Source organism: Saccostrea cucullata, unplaced genomic scaffold (assembly GCF_032062105.1).
Source record: "Saccostrea cucullata isolate Sc308-1 unplaced genomic scaffold, CSIRO_AGI_Scuc_v1 ctg1101, whole genome shotgun sequence".
In the NCBI taxonomy this organism is placed as follows: Eukaryota; Metazoa; Mollusca; class Bivalvia; order Ostreida; family Ostreidae; genus Saccostrea; species Saccostrea cuccullata.
In genome coordinates this window covers 20,922-34,683 of record NW_026934140.1, presented here as the reverse complement: position 1 = coordinate 34,683, position 13,762 = coordinate 20,922, and the positions used below count along the sequence as shown (strand labels likewise).

Here is a 13,762-nt window from a genome sequence, read left to right as displayed (position 1 = left end):
TAAAATAAGTTTGCCAGCGAAATTTTCTTTAAAAGAATGCTATGCCGAAATTTAGAGGGATTTACTTGCATAAGTCTAGAATCTGGAGAACTTAAAGTTTACATCATTATTGACTAAAGTATAACGTTAAGTGTACAGAGGCACGTAACATAAGGGCCTGATCGGGTGGAAGGGGGGGGGGGGGGCGAGCTGCCCCCCTCCTCCTTTTTACCAGACATATCTTAGTATAGAAATCTTCATTGAAAGTCCTGTTTTCTACCCCACTTCTGGTTGGAATATTGTCAAATTTAACGGTACATGTTATGAAAGAATTTAACCTCCCCCCCCCCATATAAGATTTGTATAACAATGCCCACCCCCCTTTTTTCTGGCTTGTCAGTATTAAATGATCTTATTTTATTGTGTTTGAATTTTTATTTTCATTAAATGCTTTTCCCCATATCCTTAAAAGCTGTGTTTTTTTAATTAATTACTAGTAATATTATTGCTTTGTTAGTAAAATTTTGGAACCCTTCCCGCGGGCAATCCTCTACTTATATAAAATGATTTAATTTAAAAATATCAGAGTACTATGTACTTGTTGGAATTTTCAGGGTAGAAAATGTGGTCCTATTAGGGATGGAAATCCTTAAAATACAAATTTTGAGTAAATATATAAACAATTACGAATATGTTTATTACCAAGTCAGAATACATATCATATTAAAGATTAAAGATTTTAAATATTTTTTTTTTTATAATTCACTGTTTTAAATCATAGAAATGTTGAATTAAATTTTAAATTTAAAGAGTTTATTAGGTACAGAAAGTTCTTGTATAGAGCATGATAATACCATGTAAAAATACTTACAAGGAGCCTGTGGTTCATTTTTCGGAGCACACGTAACAGACTCAAACTGCTGACATGTCAATGAGGTCGAAGAGAATAAATCTGGATAGGTACATTCCTGTATATGCTTTCCATATTGTGTGCCAAAATGTGAACAGTTTACATACTGGGCACAGTCTGTAGGATGAGGTTTAATAGCTTGAGGATTGGCCTTGCAGAAAGAATCAATGTTTCCTAGATGGAAAAAAAATCAAAGTTACAAAGATACACATGTACGTGAAACAAAAATAAATATAACAAAAAGCTTTGCTTCAAAAGTACTTTAGATAACTCCCAAAAGAAACTTTGATACCAAAGATTTTGAAAATATATTCTTTTCATCAGTGCATTTAATTTTAATTCAATTGTTTGATGTAATCTAATTCATTGTTGTTTCTTCTCTACAAAAAGAGTCTTCATTGATTTTTATTATGCGCCCGAATCGATAGATCCGAGGCGTATATTGTTTTTGTCCTGTCTGTCTGTTTGTCTGTTTATCTGTTTGTCTGTCTGTCTGTTGTCAACTTTAACCTTCGCCATAACTTTTGAACCATGAGAGACAGAGACTTCATATTTGGCATGCATACTCCATCGATGAAGTTCTTTCAAATGACACCAAGATCAATGACCTTGTGACCTTGACTGTGACCTATTTGCTAAAAATAGCTTTTTCGAACTTTCACCATAACTTTTGAACCATGAAAGATAGAGACTTCATATGCATATTCCACTAATGAAGCTCTTTCAAATGACACCAAGGTCATGACCTTGTGACCTTGATTGTGACCTGTATGCTAAAAATAGTTTTTACGAACTTTCGCCATAACCTCTGAAGCATGAGAGATAGAGACTTCATATTTAGTGTGCATACTCCACCAATGAATGTCTTTCAAATGACACAAAGGTTAATGACCTTGTGACCTTGACTTTGACATCTGCTAAAAATATTTTTGTTGAAATTTGTTGCCGCCGGGAGCATAGTGTTTCACAAACACATCTTGTTTTAGTTGTATTTCAGAGAAAATGATTTTTATGTATTTTTATAAATAAAACAAATTTTTCTAAAAAAAAAAAATATGTTGATCGATAAAAGTAAGTTTTTATGGTTATTCTGTGAGATTGAAAATATACGAAAAGGTAAGACAAAATTTGTTATGCCCCCGTAAACGAAGTTTCAGGGGTATATAGTTTTTGTCGTGTCCGTCCGTCCGTCTGTGTGTCTGTTTGTTCGCAAAAACTTTAACCTTGCCCATAACTTTTGATTTAGTGGAGCCATGACTTTCATATTTCACAAGTGTATTCCTTTTGACAAGACCTTTCTTTGGGTACCACCAAATTTGACCTTTTGACCTTGGAGTTTGACTCACTTTCAGATGAAAATTTTAAACTATTACTTTGGCCATATCTTTTGAACAGTAAATACCAGAACATTTATACTTCACATATGTATTCTTTGTTTAAAGACCTTTCATTGGATACCAACAACCTTGACCCTTTGACCTTGTAGATTTCTGTATTTGTGAAAAAACTGGTAAGGGATAGGGCTTTCATACTTCATATATGTAATCTTTGTGAGAAGACCATTTATTGGATACCAAGAACTTTGACCTTGACCTTAGAGTCTGACCTACTTTTAAAAACAAACTTTGACAATAACTTTTAAAGGGTTAGGGCTAGTACTTTCATACTTTACATATTTAATCCTTGAGACAAGACCTTTTATTTGATAACAAGAACTTTGACCCTTTGACCTTGACCTTGGAGTGTGACCTACTTTTACAAAATTTTAACCTTGGCCATAACTTCTTATCTTGGTCATAACCTAAGGCTAGGGCTTCCATGCTCTACCTAAGTATTCTATGTGGCAAGACCTTTCATTGGATACCAATTACCTTGATCTTTTGACCTTGACCTTGGAGTGTGACCTACTTTTACAAAATTTTAACCTTGGCCATAACTTCTTATCTTGGTCATAACTTAAGGCTAGGGCTTCCATGCTCTACCTAAGTATTTTATGTGGCAAGACCTTTCATTGGATACCAATTACCTTGACCTTTTGACCTTAAACTTGGAGTGTGACCTACTTTTACAAAATTTTAACCTTGGCCATATATTCTTATCTTGGTCATAACTTAAGGCTAGGGCTTCCCTGCTCTACCTAAGTATTCTATGTGGCAAGACCTTTCATTGGATACCAATTACCTTGACTTTTTGACCTTGACCTTGGAGATTTTTTGTATTTATTGAAAAAACTTTAACATTGGCCTACTTTCAAATTTCACAATTATTTTTCCAGTGAGAATACCCTACTTTTGGTACCAATTAATTAAATTTGCCTGTAAGAAAAGTTTAATCTTTGCTATGTTGTCATACGGCGGCATTAGTGTTTCACTAACACATCTTGTTATGCTATGAAAACGCCTTGGGAAAAATATCTTGAAACTTGTGAAATTATTATTTCAAAAAATCAGTATGAATTATGTTTTAATTCCTGGCGGGTTTTTAAAGATTGATATGCTTGTTAATAGTAATGCTCAGTAATATGAAAACATAAGTTGGGTGTGTGTGTGGAGGACCCTTAAAAGGGATGTTAAACAAAAACTGAAAAATATAAAAGTTAAACCCATGCCTAGGTGTTCACCTCTAAATGCACTCACCCTTACATTTTGGCTGTAAGGGAAGAAAGCATAAAATATTCTATTCTTATAAAAGTAATACAGGTATATTATACATTGTATATTCAGAAGAGACCCACCCTAAACACTAAAACACCTGACTCAGGGGTTATGAACTTCAAAATTTCTGATAAAGCATCCTTGCTTATCATAACCATGCATTTAGACTGTCTGCCAACTAAAAAGGATACGAATGAAGATGTTTATACAAACAAGGGCATCGCAAAGCAGAGCATCCAATCACAAAGAGAATATCTTTAAATCAAGACAGCATTTGACATTGATTCCGATGCAAAGTGTGCCACATCCGCGTACACACTCACACCCTATACACAATCAAACGCGTCGTTATATTTTCTACAACTATCACTTCATACAAGGTTAGCTTTTTTAAAAAAGCTGAGTGTCAGCCACTGGAATACAGAAAGTTTCTTTCTTGTTTTGTAATGGTTTATGATTTGATCTATCCATCATGTTGTGTTCCTTAAATGTAATAAATGCCTTTGTAAGAAAAGTTAAATTAGTGTAATCGTTTTCTTATTTGTAACATAATGCCACATACATAATATATAATAAAGCGTAGAATATTTTTTTTTAAATTCTGCATCGTGACCATTACAATGATCTCCAATAAATTCTCTTCGGCGCAGACATCAGAGAAAGTTCACCTTAAACCGGTAAATGAACAAAAGCCACCATGGCAACTAAGATCACGTTAAATTCTATAAAAATAATATGCAGATTATGATGAATAAAAGGAAGGTAGACTTTGTGTTAGATCGTTTTTAAATATTATTAAATAACAGTTTTTATTTGTGTGCATTTCGAGGCAATGCATGACGGGGGGGGGGCATACTGCATCTATATTTAATTTAATTTCTAAGTTTGAGCATCCATTTTAGTGTTATTAGGAAAGAAAAGAATTGCTTCCAAAAAAGTAATGAACGCCACAGAAAACAATTTTAAATGGAAATTCAAAATATGTTTATACATGCAGTACGTATACATGTACACAAAATGTCTTTGATGATGTCTACCATCATAGCAAAACTATAGATTAAAAAACTGGAATCCATTCCCCCTCTCTCCTTTCATTGGGGAGGGGGGTGGTGACCCAGTCTATAAATCAGCACAGTTCTCTCAGCTATCGCATTTCCACTGTGGTCTCACATGAGGGCGCGGTTCACGTGCACAAGCGGCACTTACACGTCTATCATCATGTAAATTATAAGAATTTTCAGGGTTCTGTCTTACAGTGGTCTTCTAGCTGATGTTTTCATAACTTCCATCATTAGACTGAAGAGAAATTGATCTTTTTTCTTTCACTATTTTGGGACCTTTGTGGCAAGTGGATTGTTGTGTGAATTCCGACCCGTACATGTCTTATGCAAGGTATTGAATACTGATCGAGGGAGTCTTGCATCAGGCATCCAGAGGAATACACAATTTAAATCTTCGGCTTGCAATGGCGATTGAGGGAATAAATGTACTTATCATCTATTAGAAGCAAAGAAATATTTTCACAGTATCATTTGAAAACTGACAAATATTCCATCTAGAAGCTGAATAGTCTATGTCATAAATTTTCGTCGAGAACGACGAAGAACAATGCAGTCTATAAATAGATCGAGGTCGTGTGTGCGTGTAGAAGCACGCCCTCTGGTTGGAAAAAATTGTGCAAATCTTTTTCCCAGAATTCCGATTAACGCAAGCGCACTTGCAGTTTCATCCTAACGTAACTAGTCAGCCCATCGTGAGAGTCCTGGTCGTACATGTATATGTATGAGGAATAAGAAACAACACATAAAATCAATTTTCCTAAAAATATTTTGCAAAAATATTGGGCGTTTGTGTAAAAGGAAATAAATTCCAGATGTGTACATGCGCTGGGTTCTGCGATGATCCTTGGTCGGTTGTGTAATTTTCATTTCCACTTTCACTTACCGGCATGGAATGATACAGAATATGTCGACAAGAAAATAATCAAATCGCGTACTCTAATTTATTGGCTCAAACATATAAACACTATATCTACACGTAACCCTGGAATATCAACATTTCTGTTCCCTAGAATATTAAGCCATTCTTTTAGATAATGAAGAGCACGTTACTCTACTTATATAACTTTATTCTGTCGAATGTCTCTTAATTATGACGTCACAAAAAGGGGAAGTAACTCTACTGATGAACATTATCTTTAGCGATACATGTACCGGTATTTAACTTCCCCATAACTTTTGATTTAGTGGAGCTATGAATTTCACATGTGTATTCCTTGCGACAAGGCCCTTTTTGGGTACCACCAAAGTTGACCTGGACCTTGGAGTTTGACCCACTTTTACGCAAAAAATTTTAACATTGACTTTAGCCATAACTTTTGAATGATAGACACTAAGACTTTCATATTTCACATATGTATTTTTTGTAGCGAGACCATTCAAAGGATACCAACAACTTTGATTTTTTGACCTTGACCTTGAAGATTTCCGTACTTTTGAATAATTTTTTACTTTGGCCATAACTTTTAAACGATAAGGGCTAGGGCTTTCATACTTCACACATGCAATCCTTGTAAAAAGATATTTCATAGGATAACAAAAACTTTGACCTTCTGACCTTCACATTGGAGTTTGGCCTACTTTTCAAAAACTTTAACCTTGGACATAACTTTTGAAGGGTTGGGGCCAGGGCTTTCATACTTCATATATTTAATCCCTGTGACAAGACCTTTCATTGAATATCAAGCACTTTGATCTTGGAGTTTGACCTACGTTTTAAAAACTTTAACCTTGGCCAAAACTTTTGAATGATAAAGGCTAGGGCTTTTATTCTTCAAATATGTAATCCTTGTTAGAAGATCTTTGGATAACAAGAACTCTGACCCTCTGACCTTGACCATAGAGTTTGACCTACTTTTTAAATTATTTAATCTTGGCATAACTTTTGAACGGTAAGGGCCACTTCATGGAATTTGAGATTGAATACTGTTCGTTATCTCCATATCCTTCATACTTCACATATGTAATACTTGTGAAAAGACCTTTCTTAAGAAACCAAAATTTTTTACCCTTTGACATTTGAGTTTGACTTACATTTCAAAAACTTATCATTGGCTGTAACTTTTTAACAGGTGGTGCTAGGGCTTTCATATCTCACAATCGTATATCTTGTAATAAAGACAATTTTTGAGTACCAATATATTTAATTTGCATTTAAGAAAAGTTTAATATTCGCTATGTTGCCATAAGGAGTCATCAATGTTTCACAAACGCATCTTGTTCCTTTTAATGTTTGATTGAGAAGAGATGGGGCTTTCATTTTTGACATGTGCATTACCTGTGACAAGATATTTCCGAGAATGCTATAATTTCTGACTCTTTGAACTTGACCGTCACGATTGATCTCACTTTTTTAAAAAAATCAACTTCGGTGATATGCTAAGTGTGAGAGGGCCTCTAGGGGACCAGTTGTTAGAAAAAGGTTTTTCGTCCATTGAGGTGAAAACTGATTAAAATTCTTTATTTTCATATACATCTATTAAACAATCAAAGTCATTTGAGACATAAATAAAGCATCGTCTTAACAGCAAAAGCCTTTGAAAGCCATAAGTTTACAAAGAACAAGGTTCACTTTTTCCTTATTTGGCCCTGTGTGTTTCCGTCAAATTTAACGTCAAAACAAGGTCATACGCAAACTTTAAAGACCTACTCAAGAGCAACAAGGCCTAAAATAGTTGAGATATGCAGACCTTCGAGCCCATAAATAGTTTACATATTCAACATGTTCAATCATCCTTTGGAAAGACAGATTTATATTTGTTTAATTTGATTTGTGGCTTTATATATACATGTATTGTCTGCAATATGGCATCAAATATTTGTATCAACCCTACATTTCTACTGATTATACTTGATTATCTCCACCTTAAAGGATCATAAACCTATAGGGTGAATTCATCATGCATCGGACACCCTTGTACTTCAACAAGTTCTAGCGATATCGCTACCGACGGAAAATTATCAAAACGGAGCTTTACATTTAGTTTGTGATTAAAATATCAATTTGGGACACAATTATATGTCCTTTATTGAGAAAATATCCTCAAAAATCGAGTTTTTAGGAATAACTCAGAATTCACCATGGATCGGACATTGTTTACCATGCATTGGACAGACGGTTTTTAGACCGGAAAAATATCATGCCTTTATCTTAGTGCTTTAAAATCCTTGATATGGATAATATTTTATCTTTTATCTAAGAAATAACACTCAACTTAAATTTTATTGACGATATCGTTGCACAAATGTAGAACGATTCAAGAGACCTCCCTCTGCCTTAGAAATGCTTTAAAACGCTTATAATGCGGTAATTCGCGCCTTTTTCTCATGGTTTATCATACTCTGGTTTGTAGAAATAAATTGAGTCAAATTCAAGACGTCATATATCGATAACTTGTATTTTGACTGAAAATATAGAGTTTTTATTTTCTATTTCCGCAAAAAACAGCTGTCAGCTGGGTTCTGTATGAAAATGGTAGTGCTAACCTTTGCATCGGAAAGTGTCCGATGCATGCTTAATTTGTGTCCGATGTACGGAGAAATGAACATTCTAGTGAAAACCAGCTCTAAAAAGAATTATACGAACATTGAAGTGAAATTTCCATTTCTAATTTTCCTCTCTGTGATAACTCTTTGAAAGTTAACGGAGTTAAATTCTTGATAATTCTACCGGAATGTAAATTAGGCAGGTCAATAGGTCAGGAACTTAGGAGGCCTAATATGCATGCAAATCTCGTGCGCATCTGTCTCTGAGTCTGACGCTAAGGAGGCCAAATATGCATGAAAATCTCGTGCGGCTGCCGTTGTGTTTGACGTCAGTGGGCGAGTACTATTGAAACTGGGATGGAAATCCTCGTGTAATTTAAAGCTATATGTCTGCGTTTTTAAAGTCTTAATCTACAATTTTATTTCACAATGAAATGGAAATATAAGGAATCACTGTCTAGTTAGTATAGTATGCCAGGGACATCGCCCGTTATGCAAATTATCCCATGTTTCCCACTATTGTTGATGCCCTGGCATACTACACTAACTAGACAGTGATTCCTTAGGTAAAATTACCAATCTTTGACTTTATTCACCAAAGTCTGACTCGTTCCGTTGAAGTCGAATTTTAAGAACGATAACTCTAAAAATCGCAAAATCATAAATTTTTGGTTATTCCTCTTTGATGATGTAAAATATGACGTAACTTCAAGGCCATTCTCGGGGTATTTTAATCACAAAACGATAATAACAATCGGTATCATTAAAAAATTTAAATCTTCAGCTTCAAGACAGAAACAAATAAATACACGGAACTCTTAAGTTGAAAGAGAGTTTATTGTCTAAAGTTGTCCGATGCTAGGTATGTGTCCGATGCATGGTGAATTCACCTTATTGGAACAAACTTGTAAACATTTTTTCCTAGAGATACTTTTTTGCGCAAAGCTTTGATTATTTTAGAAGTGGTTTTGAGGATTATAAAGTTGTTTAGCATTTACCAGACAGCTGACACATTTTAATCAGAAAACTTCTTTTGATCCATGACCACTGTATTAAAAAATCCTTACTCTGATCAATTCCGTTGACACATTGATGTATTTGGGGATTAAATATGGCAGTCTGTGTACAGTGATGAATATCAATTGTTCTATTCTGAAGACAGATGACATAAGAACTTGTCCATTCCCTGCCAAAGAATGACTGCGCTCCATCATTCCTTCCCACACAGCTTGGCAGTCTCTCAGAACAAGGTTTACAAGACATATCTCCAAGTGAACATAGGTTCTGCTCATATTGACCTATTAAAAATGGATTCATTTATGAGTAGACTCTGTAGTGTAGATAAACCGTCAATAATTAATGCATCTTATCACAGACTGTACATTTAAACAAACATCCAAACACAAAAATCTTACATGGTGCTTGTGGTTCAGTTCTGTTCTTACACACAACACTTTGGAATTTTTCACAATTGAACGTAACATCAGAGAATAAATCTGGATATGCACATTCATGTCTATAATTTCCCAATTTTGAGTTTTTTGATGTGCAGTTGATATACTGTGCACAATTATCAAAGCTTTTCATCACAGCAGTAGGATTTGACTTGCAGAAATTGTCTACATCTCCTGAAGAGGAAAAAAAAACAAGAAATCTGTGAGCCAATGCTCACTAGTAATACCCCCGCTCTGATGTGAATATGCACAAGAAACATATATTGACACAAGCGTCAAAAATCGGCCGCAAACCAATTAATTAATTGTTACTTTCATGAAGCAATTAAAAACTGAAATGCGTGATATGTTTTTATAATATCGTATATATTTATCTGTTACGACATTGAATGATTTTCTTCATACATGTATATAATAAATGTTTAGCATAACATGTATAAGCAAACTACCCCTGGTCCTCTGCGTCACCACAATCAGTTTAGTACAAACGAAGTCTGGTGGAAGTTTGATGTTTAAGCAGCATTTACATTAAAAAATTAAAACTAAAGTTTAAAGTTATCTACAACTAGAGATACATGTAGTTTTATTTTAATAAAAACGCAAAAAAAAGTCCCTCTAGATCCGCCACTACATCTCTTCTCTTTCAGCTTCTTCGAGATGTAGCGGGAAAATTCTTGGCACATTGTAAAACACGCGTTATCCTTGTCTGCTAGAGCAAAATCTCGATATATTCTGTCGTTTAATAAATTAACATTTAACGATATTTTTGAAAATTCTCTGTAGAAAATGTTTATATATTTTCATGTGTACATGTCAATTTAAAATAAATACGTAAAACAAATCCTGTTTTAAAAGAGAAAGTAAAATTGTTGATATATAACGCGGTCTTTGCTATAGACTATGCCCAACAAATGTCCTAATTTTCTCCGCGCCTCTGTCATGTCAAAGTTTGGCAATCAGGATTGGATGAAATATTTACTCCCGTTGTTTATAAAAATTTTATGGTTATTGTGCGTTTTGTTAAATATTTAGACACTCTTTTTAATACACTATTATATGAATGTTATTAAATATTTTTTATTTAAATTGTTTTAACTCCGCAGAAACGCACGGCGACTTCAAACTTTCATATCAAATAACCGACCGTCTCCTGGCGGCCAGTAAATATCATGTTAGTAAACGTTACGGCTATATGCATGGGAAAATAGGAATTTGACATCAGATTCAAATAAAAATAAATCCCACCATACTGCATACCTCAACAAAGCATGTACTAAAATTTCAAGCATCAGTTACGAGTATAGTTGCTGAAAAAACTGTGACGAAAATTTGTCAATTTATGAAACGGACAGATGCACTGACAAACAGGAAGTTGACATCAGATTTGAACAAAAATTAATCCCAACATATAATATGCCTCATGAAAGAGTGTGCTTAAATGTCAAGCATATGCGCTGAGTAGTTGCTGAGATAACTGTGACAAAAGTTTGTTATGTATGATAACATGTATGAAATAGACAGACGCTTGGACAAACAGGGAGTTGACATCAGATTTGAACAAGAATAAATCCCACCACATGGCATGCCTCAAAGAAACGCACGGATAAACAGGAAGTTGACATCGGATTAGAACAAATATGGCATGCCTCAGAGAAGATTGTGTTAAAATTTCAAGCATCTGCGATGAGTAGTTGCTGAAAAAACTGCGACGAAAATTTGTTACAGACAGACAGACGGACGGACGGACACACAAGGGTAAAACAGTATACCCCCTCTCCTTCGGACCGGGGGTAAATTACATATAATTTATATGAAATGAAGAAACAAAAAATAAATCCGATAAAAGCAAAACAAGCAATCGTTGAAAAGTTCACCTTTTGCTACATCACTCGTGCATTTCTTTTGAGCAGGATGGAAATATTGGTGAATTCCAGAGCATCTGTTTAAATCAATGGTTCTGTTCTTGTAGCAGATAATGTAATCTGCTGTCCATTGATGTCCTGGCCTATAGTTTCTGCCATTAGGTAAACCAACACAACTAGGTAGACGCTGTACACATGGGGCACAACTTGTGTTCTTAGGATTACACATATTCTGCTCATACTGGCCTTTTAAATAATAATGTATAATACTAGGTATAAAAAATTTTACGCAATTTGGTAAAAACTGATTTAAAAAAGAAATTGTAAAATTTGGTTTTGAAATATTCCTAAGACTTTAAATTGGTGAAAAAGGATACACAGATTATTGTACCGGTACCATATTCCATCTGATTAAAATCATTAATGATCCACTAACATACATCGCAGGATCTGAAGAAACCCCATTCCGGGTCATCTCCTTGTGACCTTTCAATTATCCAATCAAATGTTCACTTAAAAGATTTTGGAAGTATCGCGGAATTCAGTTACAGAAGTGAGATGCCCGATGATAAACGAATGGAAAATTCGTGACCTAGTTTCTGCAGCCTGCTAAAGGTGTCACAACAGCATTAATTTCTGCTATATATTCTTATCAAAAATGCGCAAGTTTGAGTAGATGTAACTAATTCAAAACAAACTTCTGAGAAGTTTCCTTTTCAGATCTTGTAAAACCATTCTTTATAAAGATTTTAGTACCCAAAAATACATAGCCATCCAGCAAGGCACGCAAGTTTGTTTCGGTCGAAGTCGAGCAGGTGCTTGAAAATCTAGTCCAGGGCCTAATCACTCCCCACTCTTGACAGTATACAGAAAAATCAGCACGCCCCAAAATTTTAATAAATCTGGTCAATACAGGAAGTTTACATGTTGTTTTTCATCTCATAAAAAAATTCAGCTCCAGTCTCGTATCAAAATGCCCGAATCGGAAGGGAAGATTCCGGGATTATTTTGCGTCAGCCATGATTTGACGTGAACCAAAGCGTAATACTGTTATGACCCCTGCAATTAAACTTAAATTTTTTTTCCTTGCCAGTATATTGCTATTTTCCCGATCTATGATGATTATTTAATGTATTTACCAAGTTTTATAAAAATCCGTCCCAAGATAGGAAAATTACGGGCAAAACTCTGTGACAGGGGGCTTCGCGGTGAACACGGATTTCTAAAAATATGGCAAAAGTTGAACAGTATGTACGTAATTGTCTTGCGCGTTATACTTGTGCGGTTTTTTCGTTTTAATTTTTTAATGGATGCATACTGATTCATATGAGGATGAAAAATTGTTCAAAATAAGTTTGCTTTTTATAACAGGGCGAAAGGAATAGTTTTTGTCAAAAGGTTGGGGGGTGGGGTTAAAAAGGGCATTGAAAAAATAAATATTATTGAAATATTAAGGTGTTTTCTGCTTAATTACGATTGATTTGCCTCAATAATTATTTTTTCCGACCAGATTTCTTTATCTGTTACTAATATATTCCAAATAAACCGATGTTTACACAGATTCAGAATTTTTATTTTGCTCCGAGTGTGGTCTAAATTTCTTTAATTTATAGATTTTAAAATTGTTTATGAGTAAATAATGTTAACGAGTGTGATGGCAAGGTATTTTTTAAGCTGTCCTATAAATTTCATGCATTTCTCTCAACCCGATACATCCAAATCAGGCCGTGGTGTGGCCAACATAATTTATTTTAGAGGAAATCTGGACTAATTTTCTTTGCTCCATTTAACATGAACGAACGGCAATGACGGCCGAAAAATGCCATTATTTCTCATTTTCCGTCTAAACTCACGAAATAAAACCTTAATTCTTAGACTACAATATTTCTAAGTACAAAATTTGGTTTTACTGTGTCACAAAGGATTAATTTCTGCTATATATTCTTACCAAAAATGCGCAAGTTTGAGTAGATGTAACTAATTCAAAACAAACTTCTGAGATATCTTGTAAAACCATTCTTTATAAAGATTTTAGTACCCAAAAATACATAGCCATCCAGCAAGGCACGCAAGTTTGTTTCTTTGCTTGAAATGTTTGTCCCCACTCTTGACAGTATACAGAAAAATCAGCAAAATTTTAATAAATCTGGTCATTTTACATGTTGTATATAAAAAAAATTCAGCTCCAATCAAAATGCCCGAATAAAAAAAGTAGCCATGATTTGACGTGAACCAAAGCGTAATACTATGACCCCTGCAATTAAACTTAATTTTTTTCCTTGCCGGTATATTGCTATTTTCCCGAAATGATGATTATTTAATGTTAATATATCAAAATAGGAAAATTACAATCTGTGAC

At 34.4% G+C, this 13,762-nt stretch overlaps 1 protein-coding gene across 1 annotated transcript in view; it reads right to left on the bottom strand.

Moving 5' to 3' along the window:
• Positions 1-9,782, bottom strand: part of LOC134240032 (uncharacterized) — a gene marked incomplete at its 3' end in the record, with an annotated part of 72,617 nt that extends 62,835 nt beyond the window's left edge. The window contains exons 1-3 of the mRNA XM_062722147.1: positions 9,503-9,782; positions 9,155-9,385; positions 851-1,063 (exon numbers count right to left, since the gene is read on the bottom strand). Coding sequence (XP_062578131.1) covers positions 851-1,063; positions 9,155-9,385; positions 9,503-9,674 — 616 coding nt within the window. The remainder of the gene's footprint in view (positions 1-850; positions 1,064-9,154; positions 9,386-9,502) is intronic.
• Positions 9,783-13,762: the final 3,980 nt, after the last annotated feature.